Below are 21366 nucleotides of genomic sequence, written 5' to 3' on the forward strand. Positions count from 1 at the left end.
ATTGAATTCTACATTTCATACATGAACTGGAACAAGGCCTGTATGGTAAATGTCTGCCAGGAAACTGTCAGCTGTGTAGTAATCGACTGCATAATTGAGTGCAATTGCATTGGTAAACCTGGTGACCAGTCTGTATGCCATATTGTATAGTGCAGTTACACCATTTATAGGGAAGCATAGGGACATTTACAGAGAAGCTCAGATTTCTTCAAATCAGAACTGGTACAGGAGTCGAGAACTAGCCTTTTGGTGTCATGGCATGTCTCTTGTAATTAATCAACCAAAAGAAGTGTCTTCTTGGTTCCTGACACCCCTTGAAAAAGCCATTGTTTTCATACAGCAGGGTTATATAGAACTATAGGGACTCTGTGTGCTGCCGTAGGGCCCTGTGCACATGGCTCAGCACATGGTCTTGGCATGCGACGGTGAAAAAACATTTTCTTTTTTTAAACATTTAAACATTTTTTGTTTGTTATTTTGTGCAAAAATAGTAAAATAACTGACCCAGAGAGCAAAGTTTTCATGGCAAAGATGCTAAATTTACAACATACAAATTTACATTGTATTCTGCTTTTATGATATGATGCCCACGTAACTGATGTGTGTGCCCCATCCACTAGTGTGCTGACCTACTGGCTTGTTTGCATCACCTACAGTTCTATTGAATTGGCCCTGTATACCAGTACATTAGACCTGCCTAGTATAAAAGCTCATTGTTTGCATTGGCCCCACCAGTCACATTACCTACTTGGCTTGACCACACCTTCTACCAGTTTGGCCCCGCATACAACAAGGGGCCATGTCTATATTTTTTCCAGGACCACATTAAAGGCTATGGAAACATTTATGCATGCAAAATCAATAAACTCATATATTACTAATATGCAGCAGAAAATAAAATTGCACTTGTTTGTTTTTTGGATTCAGCATCACTTCTTATAGACTCAGTAATGCTCATACCTGTCTTTCAAGCATTTTTCTCTTCTCAGTTTAGGCTCTGTGCTCGTTCCCTCATCACTGGTCACATGGACTCGCCCCTGACTGTTTTGTTTTCACATGCACTAGCACAGCTCTGCTCCCTTTCCCTTCTCTGAGTGTTTCTTTCAATGCTCACAGACATTATTTTTTATTATTCTGCCATAAAATACCTAATAAATAGTTATTGCTGCCCCCAAACTGATCTAACATCCCTGGCGATTAGTAGCCAGCACCCAGGGGCACATCAGTGATGAACAGCTAGGGCGGAGCAAGGAGCCGAGTGATGGTAAAATAGGCATGAACAGCTATTGCGGAAGAGAAAGCTGTGCATGAATGGTAATAAAGTATAATAAACTAGGGGATAGTTCTTCATAGCGCTGAGACTTAGCTGGGCAAGCACACGTTTCGGGTCCCTGAGTCTCTATTCTATGATACTGGGCTGTGTTCAGAGCAAGAGCGTAGCCCTATATCACAGAACGAAAACTCGGTGGTCCAAACCCTGCGCTTGCCCTGCAAGGTGTATCACGGTGTTCTCCTGCAGGGGGCGCTCAGACCGGTTCAGCACACAGCTGATAAAGTAAAGCTGAGCGCACACTCGACTAAGAATGGCTGCTACTAAATAGGGTTGTCACCTCTCCCAACAAAAAATACCGGCCAAGTGTACAAAGGTAAAAAGGGGTGTGGTTTGCTCATATTTTGAGTTTTGCGCCATTTTTTTTCCAAATAAATAGTTTGTCCCCAAAAGGAAAACTTTTAGTTTTAATTTATATTTAGTGTCTGCTGGGTTTCAAACTCAGAACCATCTATATTGAAGGCAACAACTCTAACCACTGAGCTGTAGAAGTCTAAACTTGTGAATGTCAGATATTTTCTGGCTAAAAACCTCAATAGTATTTTCCCATGTATTATGTATTCATATATAGTAGAAGTGTCATTTTCTGTCTTTTTACTAATGGCAAAAAAAAAATTAAGACACCAAATAAATTGCAATAATTACATAAACATCCATTACAGAAGGAGAACAGCTAAAATAACGGAAGCGACGTCTCCATCAATTGATGGACATGAACATCACCTGATGGACCGCGCTAACTATAAGGCCACCTGCACGTGTTGCGGAAACAACCTACCGTGGTGGCCCAAGGCCTCATGCACACGACTGTATCCACTTATCCACTGCATGCTGCAGTTTTTGTCCGGCCGGCTCTCGGCATTTTTCCTGTGTTGCAGCTGGACCTATAGCCCATCCCCATTACAGTGAATGGGGCCGAAACAGGTCTTCCAGCGGCATACATGGGCTAGGGTTTGTACGGATCCGGTAGGCTGTTTCCCTGCCGGACCTTGCTAACACTAATGTGAAAGTAGTCTTAGAAGTGAATGGAGGAGACAGAAGTGGAACCTGGACCTATTGGGCATTTATGGCATATCGTGTGGATATGCTATAAATGTCCATGTGGGAATAACCCCTCAATTCTACATTGTATAAATCAGTATATATCATTTCTCTGTATTATAAGTTCTAAACATAGAAAACAAATGTTCTCTTCTGACTTTACTAGATTTTGGAACCCATGACTAATGAAATGTCTTATTATATAACCAGAGATGAGATAAATTCTACTTACACAAAAGAGCTAAAAATCCGAGAATTATGAGTCCAATTGCTGCTGGGCTAAGAGATACATTTTTTCCGGACCGGATATTTGCAGTATCACAAATTTTATCAGCAGTGCATTCACAGACTTGTAAACCAATACGAATTGGTGTTCCGCAAGCAACATTACTTTTGTCGGTAACGGAAAGGTTCACAGTATAATTACCAACAGCAGGAGAATTTATTCCTTCCATAATTATTGCCGTGTCTAAAATATAAAAAGGTTCAATCATTTTTCAGTCAGTATACAAACCTGCATACATATATTTATAAATAATTATAATTATTAATTATATATATAACAATGAGAATACATAGAAACATTAGTCTAAAAGTTTGTAAATCCTTCAAACTTTTTGCATAAGTTTGACCTAAAACTACATCAGATTTTCACACAAGTCCTAAAAGTAGATAAACATATCAAACAAATGAGTAAAACATATTTGACTTGATTATTTATTTATTGAGGAAAATGGTCCAATATCAATGTCTGTGAGAAAAAAATTTGTGAACCTTTGCATTACTTTCAGTATCTGGTGTGACCCAGCAAAAACTGCAAATAAACATTTCCCGTAATTGTTGACTGGAGCGTACATAGAAATCATTGGGCCCCATAGCAAGAATATAAATTGGGCCCCCATGTCCCATTTATAGCACATCCCAATACCCATTCTGGGCCTCTCCCCTTGCTCCATGAATTGTGTTCGCTAATGCGTGTTATATTGTATGCCATCAGAGCCAGACTGGGATTACAAAACATCACTGGCACACAAAAGAGGGATAACAGATGCAGTGTGTACAGGTATATAGTATATACAGCAGTGTACTGATATGTGAGGTACCTCACATATCAGTACACAGCTGTATATACTATATATCTGTACCTACTGCATCTATTATACCTCATACCTCCCATATCAGTACACTGCTTGGTATACTATATATCTGTACCCACTGCAACTATTATACATCGCACCTCCCATATCAGTACACTGCTTGGTATACTATATATCTGTACCCACTGCAACTATTATACATCGCACCTCCCATATCAGTACACTGCTTGGTATACTATATATCTGTACCCACTGCATCTATTATACCTCATACCTCACATATCAATACACTGCTGTATATACTATATATCTGTACCCACTGCATCTATTATACCTCGTACCTCACATATCAATACACTGCTGTGTATATATATATATATATATATATATATATAAAAACACTGCATATATAATAAACACATATACATATAATAAATGCAGTGGGTACAGATATATAGTATATACAAGAGTGTATGAGGTGTAATTTATACCTTGTACCTTATATATCAGTACACTGGTTATATATTATATATCTATACATATTGCATTGATCATACTGTGTAATATATGCAGTGTGTAAATATACTGTATGTATATATGTATATATATATATATATATATAATAAAAATACTAGTACCGCGGCACTTCCATAAAGTGACATGTGCTTTATTCACTGATAAGGCGCGACATTTCGGTTCACTCCATGGAACCTTTTTCAACCAGTGAAAAAGGTTCCATGGAGTGAACCGAAACGTCGTGCCTTATTGTTGAATAAAGCACATGTCACATTATGGAAGTGCCGCAGTACTCGTATTTTTATTGGATGTATAGGCGGTAGGACCACTGCCTCAGCCACTGGCATTCCATTTTGTACGATTAATTGGTGGTGCTGCCCAGGAGTTTTTGTTTTGTATATATATATATATATATATATATAGATAGAGAGAGAGAGAGAGCAGTGTACTGATAGGAGACATACAAGGTATAATAGATGCAGTGTGTATAGAAATATGTGGTCAGTTATATATTATGGTCACTGTGTGTGAGGTACATTAAGTAGCGGTCATTGTAACTGTCTGCAGTATTATATATCAGTGAGCAATGTGTAAAAACAGGGCATGGGTGGGGTGGACAAATAAAGAGAAAAGTGGAGGACCTCCTCTTACCACTCCATTTCTCAATGGATTAATGCAGAGCACATTGTGCACTTCTAATCCTTGCTGTTAGTAGTTGAAGGACCTGTGATGATGTCATCACAGGTCCTGGCAGATGCACCTTTCAACCTTTCAAACCTGGGAACTACACCATTCTTGGTGCAGTTCTTTTGCCAGATCGTGCAGGACCTGTGATGCTGAAGATGATGTCGTCACAGGTCCTGGCAGATGCACTCTTCTACCCTGGGAACTACACTATTCTCCATGCAGTTTCCTTGCTAGATGTACAGGACCTGTGATGACATCATCAAAGGCCGCTGCCCCCTTGACTTCAAGCATGTCTAGAGAAGCATGCCGGCAGGTGATAAAAGAACGTTTTCTGAGCTTTTGCTTCATCTGCCTTCAGGAAGAAAACGATCGTTGGAAACACGCTGCTGGCTACCTCTCAGGTACTGCTGGCGGCTTCGGATGGTTTTTGGAGGTGACAGGTTACCTTTAAATAAGACAAGTCGTCCACTTATATGCAACTGTCAAACTCATTTCACCTTCAAATTATCTGCTAATCCCAAACGCCATACCAATGCCAGAGACTATGCTGCACGCCACACATGCAGATGGTACCGCCTGTCCTCTTAGTGAGTAAGAAAAGGGAATTGTATTGTCTCCTCCTGATAAGGTGTCCGCACCCAAGACACACAAAACGCATAGAGCAGGGTTGTATACCTTGAGTGGTTGTTTCTTGTCAGTATCTCTTCTGTATAGAGGGCTTTGAGCGAATGCATGGCGCCCAGACCTTGAGACAGTATCACCATACACCTCCACAGAGTGCTTAGGGATACTGACATGGTATCCAATGTATCTTCAAGTGTTCAGGGCTGACAGCGCATATTTGATATGCAGTCCATAACACTTTAAACACACACTGTTACATAGTGCTTTGGGAGACTGTTACCACCTAGTTGCTGATTAATTACTTATTATCAGCAAGCTGCTAGGCTATTCTACACTCGGTATTTGAGGACTGGGCCTGATCTATTCCGAACTTTTGAATAATCCTATCTGGATTAGCTGGTGTGTTCCAATATCCATAGAGCGCATTTTTCTTTAGACCACTGCGTCCTATCACTATATAAGTCAGTGTGGATCACATCGAGCACACTGGACTGTTATAGGACACAGGTCCCATCTGCCTGTCTCTAATGAAACATTAGAGGGTGATGCCTTTATTTTAAGATTACTATAAATAAATATATTTTATTTTTTATTTTTACAGTCCTTTACAGACAGTGAGCTAATCCCAAGTTAACCATGCGATATATTATATATTACTTCCTCAGTAAATAAATGACTAAGTGTAATATTTTTGATTCATTTGTTTAATTTGGTTATCTTCATCTATTTTTAGGACTGAAAATCTGATGTAGTTTTAGGTCAAATGTATGCAGAAATTTAGAAAATTTAGAACGGTTCACAAAATTTCAAGCATCACTGTACAGTACCTACCTACTTACAAACGATAAATATTAGCAATTGAATATACCGAGGATATTTAAAATCAGTATCAAAGAATTTCATGAAGATTACAGAGAAGGCAACATGCAGTCATTTTTTATTTTGTGCAATAATCAATATTGGTCTGTTATTTACCATTATAGGGTTTGGCAGTCCAGAAAGGATTGTCGGCAACAGTTATCTTTAAAGGGGCATTTAGTGGTTCTTGAACAGCCTTAATAATAACGCTCTTGTTATCGGTACATATATCACGGCGTTCTTGTGTAAACGTAGGGCAAGCTGTAGGTGTAGGTTGACTTGGGTTTGCACTCATTCCTACTTCAACTGTACCTGTTCCTGTTAGGGTTGAATCAGCTATGCAAAAATAAACAAGTAAGTAAAATAAGTGAAGACCTGTGATGTGACAAATAATAAAAAATTATCATAGGGAACTTACTGTCATCTGTAGCCAAGATTGTTGCAGTGTAGGTACCATTGTTATTGCCAGTGCCACCGGTAATGTTGTTCCTATTGTTATTCATTAACTCTTGAATCAATTCATAAGTCATTCTAATCTCGCCAGTCGTAGAATCAATTACAAACCACCTGCTGGACTGTTGATCCAATGAATACCTATGGAGATTGACAGGGGGAATAATAGTACAGAGTAAAAACCTAGCTACATTACCTTAGGATGTCCTTATATGGCATTTAACTATAGGTTTTTCTATTTAAGCCATTGAAAAACATAATTTATAAGTATGTGTGTATAACTTTATGTAACAGAACTGGAGACATTTTGATGGTGATCCTGCCAGTACTCTTGTTTAGCACATATGTGCACCTTTGGGAATGTCAGACCTGCAGACTGGGTTTTATGGACCTGACCTATCTACCTATGACTAGTTTTGAACCGTAATGAGTTCATCATTACTTTATTAACCAAACATTAAGCATTGTTGACTATAGACTAGAGCAGTGATGGCTAACCTCCAGCACTCTAGTTGTGGTGAAACTATGACTCCCAACATGCTCCATTCATTTCTAAGGAATTCTGAGAACAGCTATGCAAGTGTGCATCTTGGGAGTTGTAGTTTTACCACAGTTGGAGTGCCGGAGGTTAGCCATCACAGGACCAGAGGGTTATTCCACTGGACATTCTTTGATGATCTAATTTCAGGGACTCTCAACTGTCAGTTGTAAACTTAGAATCCCTGGGGAACCCAGCATCAAGTGTTTAATTCTGTTTCAGTGCCTTCATAGAGACAAAGAAAGAAGCGGCCCCTGTTCAAATAAATGCACTTTCTGTATAATGCATGGAACTGCTGGATGCTCCAGAACAAACAAGACTCTTTGTGGTGGCTCTTCATTCTTACTAACAGATGAGGATCCCGACGTTTCCTTTTCTAAATTCAAAATCTGGTATCCGATTTGCTTTTGCTAAACCAAACAACTGAAGATCTCTTACTTACCAGTGATGCCACCTCAGCAGAAGTTCTGAAGTCTCACTTAAAGGGGTTGTATCATCTCAGATATTTGTGTCATAGATACGGGCGGGTCCCACCTTTGGGATCCTCTCCTATCTCCAGAACCCAAAGTCGAAATAGAGCATACCACGTAAGCTTGGCCACCCTCCATTCACTTCTATGGGACTATGGCAGTTCCAGAAATAGCCAAGCCATAGCTCTGCTTTTTTCAGAAGTCCCATAGTGGTGATTGAAGAGCGCACCACGCACGCATGGCCACCTCTCCATTCACCTCTATGGGACTGCAGGAAACAGCCGAGTCATTGCTCAGCTATTTTTGGACCTCCCATCGAAGTGAATTGGTAGCATATCAATTTCTGAAATAAGACAATCCCCTTAATACTTGATAGTAAGAATTTTATGATGAAAATGGTTTCTTACACAACATTTGTGGCCGGTCCTCCAGTGTCCATATCCATAGCTGTCAATTTTGTTAATACATATTGTAGTAAAGCCTCTGCTGATAATCCTGATGGAATCTGCACGTTATAGTTGGAGGGAATAAAGGCAGGCCCTTCTCGCACATTTTCGACTTGAACATTTATGCTAGTCACTTTTGCTTGATATTCAGACATGACAGAATAATGGTAAGCTGCCCGGTTGGATACAATAATAGCTAGATTGGCTGCCATCATTGCTTCATAATCCAATGCCTGTATAGACATAAAACAAGCAAGAAACATATACTCAGAAAGACTAGTAAGTGACTTATGTGTAAGACATATCTATAGTCATCTTTTAATTGTTAGTAATTTATTTTCTAGATTCCGTATCAGCCATATGTTAATATGATTGCCATTTATTTAACTGCTGCTGAAAATGGTGGTCACTTATAGCCAACTATTCAGAACTGGTGGTGGCGAGGAATCTTATGGTCATGTCCAACTCTGTGCTTGAATTTTTTTCATAAATTGTACAATGCACTTTACACACGTTTTATGAGAAAATGCTTTTCTAGTGCCCATTTACATTGTGCAATTCTGGTGTATGTTTGCACAATGTTTGGCAGATATAATTCTAGTATGCAGATATGGTCCAGTGGTGACAATATCTGTGATATGTTCATTCGATATACTGTGAAAATTATAAATACATTCCCAGTGTTATATTTGCTTATCAGTTCTTGCTTCACAAATTGGTATTAACGCACCAATGGCGTAGCTAAAATGGGATGGAAAAGTAACACGGCATGATATAACATCAGCGGGGTATATGGATAGGTCCACTCTCCTATTAACAAAAATTGTGCAAAAATACTGTGCATTTTGATAGTAAACATTATCATAGAATACAACGGACACATAATTATATCCGGTGTATGCATGAGTCTGCCTCCCCCTGCTTTCCACACAGTGATCGATGGGTGCTGTTAAGATAGAGACACAGCAGACAGTTGTCAACACCAGTGAGAGGGGCAGGGGGAAGGCTGTCCCCAAATGGATACACCAGACTTATACCTATGTGTTCCCTGTATTCTTATGTTTCTATTTGTCTAATGGCACATTATTTTTTGTTGCCATTTTGACAAATAAAATAGCGGACCTGCCCTCATATTATGCTGCCCTTACATAGACCAGCATATTTTTACATGGTCCATGTTCTTCATGTTATGCTTCTGACAAGAACATACATTGGTTATCAATATCAGATCAATGGGGGCCCGACACCCAGCACCCCCGCCGGTCAGCTGTTTGAGGAGACGGTGTGCACGTGCCATTTCCCGTCTCTCTTTCCGCTGCAGTGAACAAGAAGAAAGACAAAGACGGTAGACGGCACGTCCGCACTGCACGCTCCGTCTCCGTGTCAGACCCCCGCCGATCTGATATTGATGTCCTATCCTGAGGATAGGTCATCAATATTAAAAGCCTGGACAACCCCTTTAAACATGGAAAAGTAATTGCATAGAAGAATATGGAACAATTCTTCTTCAGGTTTTAATGGCTATTGGAAGGTCACCTAATAATTATTATATTTGCAAAACATTTACCTTGACAACTTTCAAAATGCCCACATTTGTCTCAGCATCTGTTTCAATAGCGAACCATCCTCCTTCATTGCCTGATACTATCTCGAATACTGCAATCCAGTTATCGGTGTACATTTCATCCAAATCAAAAACTTTCATCCTTAAGTCCGTTAAACCAACCATATTTTCCTTGAATGAAACTGAATACTGAAAAAAAAAAAACAAAGGCGAATGTATGGTATGTACTATATCTCTGATTATAATTATGCACTATATTTATACTGTATATTGGTTATTGATACATTTTTGTAAATTCTTAAATATGTGTATATGATTTACATACTTTGTTTTCATTTTTTCTTGGAGTATTAGTGCAAGTGTTAGTGCATGCCTTATTATAACAACATGATGTAGATTTTTGTGCTTTTCAGATATTTCCTGATTTTTTAGCTGACATACATAAAAGAAAGGGCCTCATAGCAAAGAATAAAATTGACCCCCGTTATAATACTGGATTTTGGCGCTCAATGTCAATTTAAAACCTCCCCTCCTCTTAGGGGAGGAGGTTCTGTACAGAGTCTTGCCATTTAGTAGCAAAGGGATGATGCCAACCTAGGATGGGCCCACTCTCTCCATGAACCCGCCTGTATGGTATTTATGTCCCTGTCCATGTGCCACAGATTAAAATCTATGCTAGTTAAAGTCTGGTGTAGACTTCAGCTATAATGCATTCATTTTCTGTAGAAAATTATAATTAATGAGTTGAGATGAGGAAGCCCCACCCTTTCCTCTAAGCACCACCACAGTTTTTTTTTCTATTAATGTATTGGGTAGATTGACATACACTTCCACTATTTATTGAACAATGTACAGGATCTCCATATTTATTCCATTTCAATCGTTTCTTTGAAAGTTCCACACATCTTGTTGTCTATGTGGTGTTACAGTTTTTAACATAGTATTTACTATTTTTTATAGTGCTGTACTTACCACGTCATACTCAAGTGTAGGGAAGTTGTCATTGACATCTAAAATTTTGATGTTGGCACCACATTGTCCAGACAGTCCTCCTTCAGCTCCGTTCAAGTCTTTTCCACTAACCACAAGACTAAAGGCACTGACCGACTAAAATACAAAACACCCCTTGAATAAGTTTTACTCAGAAAAGACTGTACACTAACATATATAACATTAACATATAGAGCAATATCGTTTTTATACTGGTTTGTGTTAGTCTGACCCTGTGTTCACATAATATTATTACCTTACCTTTAACATATATGTTGGGAAACAAAGGACATGGAAGTGTAGTACACTGCGCTTTTCCATCCCATGGAGTCCACTTAAAAATCATATACATTAAACGGCTACTTTTTTTTCCCAATAGGACCCTATGGTGATGGAATCCATCTGAGGCATCTTTTTAATGTATATGTTATGCATAAGTATTTAACATGGGGTAGAATGGTGATGTGAATACAGATTTAAAGGAGCAATAAACATAGAAAATGCACATAAGAAATATATCGCAACAATTTCTCCTTTTATCTCCTTTTATCTGATTTCATGACAAATTACAATTAAAACTGTGAAATATATAAAAATGTCTTAATCTAAATAATCTAATCAAAATGTGTCTCATAATATCTTTCATTCCTCCCCCTTCCCCACCTTACAATCCTGTGTTTGGCTGTAAAGCTTCCCATACACATTAGATACAAGTCTACTAATTTTGCCCATTTCAGTTGACCATTATTTGAAAATTTAACACAAACGATTGTTTGTAGTGGCTCACAATTTGATCTGTCAGGTTGCAAAATTTTTCCTGTGATCGGCTGAAAGTAGAAGTGTAGAGCACGACTAACCAAATTCGTTTGATAATTTGACAGTTCTTGCAAGCCCCAGGGAGTCAGTATTTTTTACACTGACTACCTTTAGTCTGTAATGTTGCTGGTGGGATTATTCGTACAAACATTTGATTGGCCACATTGTGGTTGATCAAAATCTCATCTCTATGGACAGCTTACAGGGAGTCAGTTACCGTGACAAACTGCCTACAGCATTAGGTAGGGGCTGGGGAGAGCAGTACAAACATACCCTTTATGGAACTTTTATTATCAGGAGTAGTGTGAGTATGAACCTTTATTCTGCCAGATTCTGCAGCTTAACATGCCTAATGTGGGCTTTACTATAAAGAGCTGTTTGTTCTCTGCAATGAGCTGCTTTATAGACCTCCCCTCTTCTTTCAGTGACAACTATAGCATCCAACTAGAAGACTACTACATCTGTAATTTAGAGCAGAAAAAAGGGGCTGAGAAGTAGCTTACTACAGAGCACTTCACAGTGAGGCCCCACCCTGGGCACTTGCTGGAACAGAATCTGGCAGAATAAGACTTCATATTCACACTACTCCTGATAATAAAATCTCCACAAAATCTATGTTTGTCCTGCTTTCCCCAGCTCCTACCTAGTGCTGTCAGAAATCTAGACTTGATGAATATAGAACAGGTCGCCAGGAAATGATTTCAGTATTTATGTCTGCATCAGGAACATGCAGAAAATCCTGCAATCTGACAAATACTGGGGGGGGGGGGAAAGTTGACCCTGTTTACTTGTATCACTGATTACTAGATTTACTGTTTCTTTAAGACATAAGAATTCAAAAGCATACCTCTCTGTCCAGCAAATTTGACATGGTGAAGACTTGGCCAGTATATCGATTAATAATAAACATTGCAGGATCACTGGGACTCTGTGATACTATTCTGTAAGCAACTTGGGAATTTACTGTATTTTCTTCATCGGCATCAGTGGCGACGATTTGCATCACAAGAGCATCTAAAATACAAAAATGAATGAACCATGATGGATACATGAGCTTCATTTCATAATAACATCTGTTTGACTAAAGTGATCACTCTGACCTGATGTCTTCCTGTTTTAATCTGATTTATAATTTCATCTATATATCAAATTTGTATCTTATGAGTTTACAGTGATTTTGTCACAGTAATAAGGCGACCTATTTAAAGGGGTTGTCCAAGTTAAATAAAAACTCACAGGGTCAGACTGGGAACTTAAAGTGGTGCTGGAAAAAAAAGTAAAAGTGGCCCAGTGTTGTAGGTGGGTCCAAAGTGGCAGAAGGTGGGGCAACACAAGTAGGCATGGCCACAGCATGAAACTGTATGAATGTTCTGAGGATGGCAATACAGTTGAATTCAGAAAAGTACGTATGGCCGCTGGTCAGGTATATGTTCCTGATGCTCCTACATGAATTAATGTTGAGTGCATCAGGGAAATTTCCCTGTAGGGTCTATGGCCACTCTTCTCCTGGCCCCTGTACCTGAAAAGAAGGGATACTTACCCCTTTTCTTCCATGCTGCTTCCTGCATTGCACTCAGGTCCTCCCCAATGCTCTTTGTTTTCCTGCCTGCGGCATGCTACACTGCTACAGCCAATCGCTGGTCTCAGTAGCATCATCCACTGCTGAGGCCAGTCATTTGCTGCATGGTGACCTGTATGTACAAAATGTCACTGCTACAGCCAGGAAGATGGTGTCAGCGGTGGGGAGGACCAGAGCCCATGGCTGGAAGTGGGGGAAACTACAGGAAGAAAAGCAGTTAGTATTGGTTCTTTTTTATTTTAGCGCATATACAGGGGCTGCCCGAGTTTTTATTTAACAAGGACAGAATATTATGGAGACTTGTACCCTGTAATTTTCACTCAGACAGCACACAATATATTCCATCTCTGACCTCCTCTTACCTTGGACTCATTCTCCATACATTTGCTAAACATTTGTCTGTGGAAAAGGAAAGGCTTGCATGTTTTAGAAACGAGGATGGAGATATATAGAACCATCCATAAAGCAGTCATAGAGAATGCCTTCATAGTATGCCCTTGATTTAAGAACATCCTTTACTTACTTGCTTTACTATTCTCTTCTATGGAGCCTACAAAAACAGCTTCTGAGAATATTGGTGGATTGTCATTTTTGTCCAGAACCCTCACCCGCAGCTGTAAAGGCTTCTCTACCTCTTGACCAGAAGCTGTTACAGCATGGACTGTAATCTGGAATAAACATTAACACAATATGATAAATGTACAGATGACGATTAGTGATATAAAAATGGTGATGATTTAACCAATGAACATCCATGGACAAAGATATTTAGTCACCAGTTTAAATGAAACCGACACATGATAGAGAAATGGTAGAGAAAAAGAATACAAAAAGGTTCCAATTAGCCTGACAATAATTGAATCTGTCATTACATCTGAGTTAAAGGGCTTGTTCATTCCTTTGATACTGATGGCCTATCCTTAGGATAAGTCATTAATTTTAGATAGATGGGGGTCCAAAACCCTTCACCTCCATAAATCAGCTGTTCGGGAGTAGCTCTGGAGCAGGAAGTAGGCGCCAGAACTACACAGCTCCATCCACAGTGTAGTGGTTAGCAGTGTTGCCAACCAATTTTTTTTTTTTCTGGACTATTTATCCAAAAATTACAGACAGACAACATTTTTTAAGGGCAAATTGGAAAACTATACTGAACTATAATGAATATAAATATTATATAAATAATACATGTTGTAGGAAGGCACAATGGACCATCGTTGATGGAAGGTATGTGTCACTGATGTTCCTGGCCTCAGTGGAGTAAGAGCCAGTTTTCATGTGTCAACAGCAGTAGCTGTTTGACACCTTGCTATTTACTGTAGCTGTAATAGCTGATCCGGGACAGCTCTTACTGGGAGTAGTCAAAGTGATGGGTGGGTGTCTACTCCCCACGTTCCAGGCCGGATTTTGCCAGGCATAAAACCAGCCAGCACTGCCAGGTGGAGAGGATTACCTCCGTCTGACAGTAGATCTCAGGAGGTCTGTGTACTGGGAGCTGAGGCCTGTGGTGGGCTGGAGAGCGGAGACCCATGTGTCAGGGGAACAGGCCGCCTAAAAGACATTTTGTTTTTGCTTTATGTGTGAATAAACACGGAAGTTTGATTTAAGAACTGGTAATTTGCCTCTGTACTGCGTCCGCACACCCTGTCTACCAGAGCGAATCCCCACAATGTCTATAGGTCAGATACTGATAATGAGCATATTATCAGCATTACTGTAATCTCTAAAATGCTGAGAATTACAATCAAAATGACCTGCTCAAACACTACAGCCTAAAAAAAATTACGGACACGTCAAATTTTTTTCTTACGGAGACTGGAAAAAGGCCCCTATTTTTACGGACTGTCCAGGAATTTCTGGACGGTTAGCAACCCTGGTGGTTGGAGCTGGTTACTGCAGCACTGTAGTTGATGTGCAGGTGTGCAGGCTATCCTGAGAATAGGCTATCAGTATAAAAGGAGTGGACAACCCCTATAAGTCACGTTAACTTACATATAACATTGATATTTCTTCACGATCCACAATAACTTCAGTCACGCTCAGTTCTCCGGTTCTAGAGTCTATTTTAAAAAGCCCATATGGAGGCTGATCCACACCTTGTCCGAACACTCGATAGAATATAGTACCTTTTTTCACCTCTATGTCAGAATGGACCTGTCAAAATAAAGATAATACATTTTTATACATATGGAAAACAACCATGTTTTATTTGTAATGGATGGTGCTCTGGTCAGAAAGCCATGGATGTGCCCTGCTGTCCTGACTCCCCACAACTAGACCGCTGTATACTGTTTTAATAGCATGGAGATAGTAAAACACTCATGCATCTGTCCTAATTGTATATGCCGAATGATGCATTAGATTATGAAGATGCAAAGGAGAACTTTGCATAAGACATACATTATGAGCCAAGGCATTTATGGCTGTGTTCACATTTTGCATTCACATTGAAGGCATTGTACGTTTTTTGGCTGCAGTGTTCCATAATTGTTGCAGAAATGCTGCTCTTTTGGCATGGTTTAAAAAAAAATGCTGCAAAAGCCGCACCATAGGCGCCAAGTCTGAGTACGACCTATAAGATGCATTTTTCTCATAGGTAGAGAGTAGCTCAATGTACGAAAACTACTACAGGGCCATCTGCCATGTTCCATTCACAATATCTAAATAAGAAAATTTAGCTTTTCTGTCAATCTTTGATTTTTTACCTTTGCTATAGGATTTCTGTATGTGTTGCTTACTCCTTCCTCTATATTCGTTGGAGGTGCAATCCATTCACGCTTTTGTCGTCTATAATGGTAGGTTTCCCATGAGATTTTACCTTTTTCATCTTTTCCTTTGTTTACCTAAGGTAAAGATACATTTTTTAGGAAAAAAAAAATCACTATACACATGTCACACATTATTTATTATAACCCAATTTATCCCAAAATTAAAAAAAAGTTATTTCTTAGACGGGAGATAGAAAATACAATTGTTTGTAGGCTTAAACGATCTAATATCTTCACATATCTTCAAACATTACAAGTGAAAAAATAATAATACAATATTATTTTTATATTTTTCAGGTAACCCATATTTTATGTGTCATATTCTTTGGTTTAATATGTTTTTTTTACAATGGTATTATATTTTTAAAGGGGTTGTGCAAGAATGGGGGGAGGGGTTTGGCAAACCCCCTCCCCCTTTCCCACTTGGCCAAACCTATAAAAGGAAGCTTACTTGCCTGCTTCCCGATGCTGGCTCCCCGTTCCTTTTTCTCCTGGCTTACGATGCCCCGCAGGGCTCCCTCACTGAAAACATCTGGTTTGACAGTGACTGACTCCCTTTAGGTCATTACAAATAGTTACATGATACGAGGGGATCCATTCACCGCCGTGGCCAGTGACTGGCTGCAGACAGCGTTACACTGGATGTTTTCAGTGACGGAGCATAGCAGGCCGGGGGGAGAAGGAGTGGGGAGCCAGCATCGGGAAGCAGGTGAGTAATCTTCCTTTTACATGTGCCCCCCTATTCTTGCACAACCCCGCTTAGAGGCACACAATGGACAAAAGCTGGTTTTTGGTTACCTCAGTCATCACTCTTTGAAATGATTTTTCTTACTTTATCTTGACAGTCACAGACACTAGATTTTTGTGAGAAGATCCTACCAATTTAGCAGCATCTCCTACCAGAGGAACTGTCTGAATAATGCCAGGTAGTTCCTCTACCGTTTGACAGATATTTGACAGAGGTCATTATTTCTACCACCTATATACTGTAAAAGACACCAGAGGTAACTAACATGTCTCTTATTCTCCTCATGAGTTCAGCAGTGTCATCCATGCCGGGTTTCTGGATTATAAAGTGACCATTAATCACTGTGTAGTTCTGCAATTTTCTAATATATACTTGGGAAGATGTACTAACCCTATAGGTAGTATAAATGTCTAGACCTGCCCCAGATTTATCACAACAGCTCAGACTTGAAGATAAACGAGGCATATAGCTACACATTTGCTCTCTCTAACTTTATACCAACTGTTGGGTGGCTACTGAGAAGTTTTCGCCAGAATTATGGTGCAATTTTGGCGCTAAATGGTTTATCTTATGCTATATCCTTTTCCTGTCAACTTACACCCTTCCTGCAACTCCCTATCTCCTTTTCAAGTAAGTAAAAAAAAAATTGAAGAAACCCTATGCCAGAGTTGTGCCAATTTGCTCTACTTTTTATGATTCTAGGTGCAGACATATTAGTAGGTCTGGGCCTCTTTGTTTCAATTCTTCACTATTTTTAAGATCTCTGCTTGTTTTCAGTGGATAGAAAACAAATACTCCTACAAAGCACATGTTCAGCTCACAGCTATCTCAAGGACACCCCCCATACAAATGCACACTTGGCTTAACCAAGCATGCATGTGTTCTCAATAGCGGCACTTTTGAAGGCATTCCACCTCTGAGAACAAAAGGATTGGGCATGTTGAAATTTAGTCCTATCCAGCTCCCCTATGGATGCATTTTACACTCCTAAAATGGGTTGTACCTTTTTTTTTTTTTTTTTTAGGGAGAGGATAATATGTGAATATAATTAAGGTCTGTGAGCAAAATTTTTAATAGATGCACATTAGAAAATTGCTTAGCATCCTAGTACTTTAATAAACAAATGTAATCATTAAAATACCCCTTTAACATTTTACCTATACCGATCTATTACAAAAATGGTGTGGTACTGTGTAAGCCAGAAAAATGTATGTGTTGTTAAAAAGGACAAAAGTATTATAATAATGAGGCTTTTATTGGCTAAAATAAAATTATATTTTAAAGCTTTCAGAGCACAGAAGATCCTTCATCAGGCCGTTTTCCAAATGAACTGCTTCTTGCGTTGGTATTCTTTTGTAAATCTGCCTGATGAAAAGGCCTCTGTACTCCGAAAGCTTGAAAATAGAATGTTTTTGGTTATCTAGTAAAGGTATCACTGCTATAATACTTTTGTCCGTTTTAACACAAAAGTATTTAAGGGGGTTGGCCACTTTCTGGCTCCTAGTGACCAGTGTGTATGTAAGATGACTGTATGGTACTACTAACATAACCTTTGTTGGTATTCTGTGCCATTTGGTATATTTCATAAGCCATGCCTCCAGGTTAGACAGATCTACTCTGCTGGCCACATACAGTTCCTGTCCATAAGATGGCCACTGATGAAGAGTCCTGTGATCAGACACATCGCTCAGCTTCCTCCATTCATACACTGCACCTTCAATACACTCCCAACGGTGCAAGTGCAGATGGCAGGGGCAGTGTATTTGATTGGAGGTGATTTGCCTGGTCACATGACCCTTCATCAGCAGCCATTTTATGGAATGGACATCTGTGTGGACAGCACAAGAGACTTGGCAAACAAGAGGACATATCTTATGAAATATAGAAAATGGTGCAGATTATCAGCAAAGGCTATATTAGTAAGTGTCATATTATAGCCTATGGCTACTTTCACATACGTGTTTTGCATTCCGGTTTTTAGATCCGGAAGAGGATCTCACAACTGGAGCAAAACGCTTAATTTCGATTTAATACATCCGGATGCATCCTTTTCCTTTGGATGTGGTTGTATTAGAACGAAACTGAGCAAACTGGAACAAAACATCGTGAGCCAATGGGTGCCAGATCCAGTTTTCTCGGATCCGAAAACCCCCCAGATCAGGCACCATTGATTTACATTGTTTTTAGTGCCGGATCCGGTTTGTTCCGTTTCGCAGACCAGACACCAAACCTCAGCTTGTGGGAGTCTTTTGTCTGGTCAAAATATTTAAAAAAACGTAATGGAAGACATCCTGATCTGTTTTGTCCCCATTGACAATGAATTGGGAGAAAACGTAAGCATCTTGCCCCGGTTTTGAGATCCTCTGTCGGATCTCAAAACTGGAATGCAAAACGCATATGTGAAAGTAGCCTTACCAACACATTGGTCAACAGTAACCAGAAAGTGGCCAACCCCTTTAACATTACCCATCCTAATACAATGTGATTGGTGCTGATATAACATAGTAGAATGAATTTAGTTAAAAAGTCAATAAGTGTACGATAATACTTAAAAACAGTATAGGTTACCTGGACTTTCCAGTTACAGCTGCATTGCGAACATATCTAGAAAACAAATAAACACTTTCGGTTATTATAAGAATTGCAAGTGGTTATGCGATCTATGATTATACTAGAACCCATTTCTGGTCATTTTAGAAATAGTCCATACATAAATACTACGGAACAAGAGCGCGCCAATTATAACATATAAAATGGGACAGTAGAAGATGCCAGTTTCATTGAAAAAATTGGAAGAGAAAACACAACACAGTTTTTGCTTGACACTGTAGGGAAGTTGGATGTGTGATGTAATACAGTATGTTATATTCACAAGCTAGATTCACACGCAGATCTCTGACCAATCTTCAAAATCTGTAAGACTGTTCATCTGAACATACAGTACATGTTTCTGTGATTGCAGGAATGTATAAAGAACTGTCTTCTACCCCCCTTATTTTACATGTACACCCCCCCCCTTTTTTATTCCATTCTCTCTCTATCCCCTACACTTATTTATTACACACTTATTTATTAGCCAATTATTAGACATAGTGGCCAGTGCAAAAAATGCTGGATTTTTTATTTTAGTTTAAATATGAAAAGTGATATGGAAAATTAAAAATAACATAATCAAAAATGATAAAAAAAATATATTAAACGTAAAAAAATGTGTTTTAAACAGCAGGTCATTTTCTGATGACACTCCCTTTAAAGAGGACCTTTCACCAGCTACATGCTACATGCACTCCCCATGTAATAACAATTCTGGAGCATCTATTCTTATGGCTCTATGTTGTGCCATTCCTTTATTATTTCTACTAGACGTTATGAATGGATTGCTAGCAGTCTGCAGTAAGGGTACAGAGGGTAACCAGTTGGGGGGGCTGTACCTGCACAGTCTGAAAATGGCAGCACTGATTGGATAGATTTGTAAAAGAAAAAAACAGGCACTCACCATCTGTATCATAGGTTCAAAAGTTTAAAACATAAATAACCATTAAAATGTATATACTGAGACGGAATTTACCCAATAAAAATGTCCTAAAAATATATATACAAATGGCACAGGTTAGCCTGTCTGTCAGTTTATCAGAAAGAAAATGCTACTATTAGTTTCAAATGAGCGCTTTGCATTCGATATACAGTGAATATAGTAACCTGTATATTGAAATAGAATATAGTTACGTAATAAATAATGAGAAACTATTATTCCACCTATTTAAGAAAAATTATTTCAATCCTCAAAAACCTCTATTGGTGATGAAATGATTTCAGATTCTAAAAAACCTCAATTGGTGATGTGAAGTATTCAAAGATAACTGTGACTAAATAACAATATCTTCTTATATTATATCAGACTGTGATTAGATATTATAACTTTATATTCGCTGAGTATGTGAAACCTGTGATAAGCAATTATAACTTTATATTCGCTGAGTACATCAAGTCTGGGTACCTAAAGCTGAGTACATATCAATATTTAAAAGGTGGTTGAGACAAAATGTCATCCGATATCTTGTCAGGTTGAAGTGTGTAGATATGACTTTATATTGGCTCGGTATAGGCCAAGTATAAGCTGAGTACATAAAAAACAAAAATCTTTATGGTTAGTGATAAAAGTTCAAAAACGTGATGTGTAAAAAAAGTTTTTGAGGAAAGAAAGTTTTCTTGAGGAAACAAATAACAAAAGCCAAAAATGATAATACGGATCTCTGTCCAGTGAGCTGAATAGTGAGTCTTGTTAGTAACTTAGCTTATAAGTCTCTACTCACAGTAGACTAACTTGTATATAGGCTGACATTGGGGGCGTCCCACCCGGTGTGCAGCCACTAACCCGGCCTTATTCTCCTCTGAAGCACCGCTCTCTATGCCGGTTCTCTTGCTGAATCAGTCTGTGCAGTAAATTCCGCGGCGGGGATGGCACCCCACGTGGTTTGCAGTGAATCACGTGATGCGAGGGTAGGTCATGTGATACTTTCTCCTGTAATGCCAAGCCGACGGTGATTGTGGAGTTTTCAGAGGGTATTTTTCTGATTCCTTTGAGTTTACATGGAGGTTAAAAGATAAGATGAATCTTCAGTTGGCCACTGAGGAAGAGGTTGGAAGACTTCGAAACGCGTTTGGCAAAGCTATAGACTGCACTACCCATAAAGATTCATATTCTTATCTTATTTTTATTCTTATTTTATATTTCTTAAATTGGTGGAATACTACTTTCTCATTATTTATTACCTAACTATATTCTATTTCAACATACAGGCTACAATGGTCCTAATATTCACTGTATATCGAATGCAAAGCGC

General features: G+C 39.0%; 1 protein-coding gene across 2 annotated transcripts in view; it reads right to left on the minus strand.

Moving 5' to 3' along the window:
* The window catches only part of LOC121002054 (desmoglein-1-beta-like), a 45461-nt gene that overhangs the window by 7667 nt on the left and 16428 nt on the right, over nt 1-21366 (minus strand). For both annotated transcript variants that reach the window (XM_040433356.1, XM_040433358.1), the window contains exons 2-12: nt 19091-19126; nt 15712-15849; nt 14999-15160; nt 13533-13677; nt 12278-12444; nt 10597-10731; nt 9628-9813; nt 8022-8293; nt 6572-6747; nt 6271-6489; nt 2604-2840 (exon numbers count right to left, since the gene is read on the minus strand). In XM_040433356.1, the coding sequence (XP_040289290.1) occupies nt 2604-2840; nt 6271-6489; nt 6572-6747; nt 8022-8293; nt 9628-9813; nt 10597-10731; nt 12278-12444; nt 13533-13677; nt 14999-15160; nt 15712-15849; nt 19091-19126 (1873 nt within the window). The remainder of the gene's footprint in view (nt 1-2603; nt 2841-6270; nt 6490-6571; nt 6748-8021; nt 8294-9627; nt 9814-10596; nt 10732-12277; nt 12445-13532; nt 13678-14998; nt 15161-15711; nt 15850-19090; nt 19127-21366) is intronic.

This window comes from Bufo bufo, chromosome 5 (genome assembly GCF_905171765.1).
Source record: "Bufo bufo chromosome 5, aBufBuf1.1, whole genome shotgun sequence".
Classification (NCBI taxonomy): Eukaryota; Metazoa; Chordata; class Amphibia; order Anura; family Bufonidae; genus Bufo; species Bufo bufo.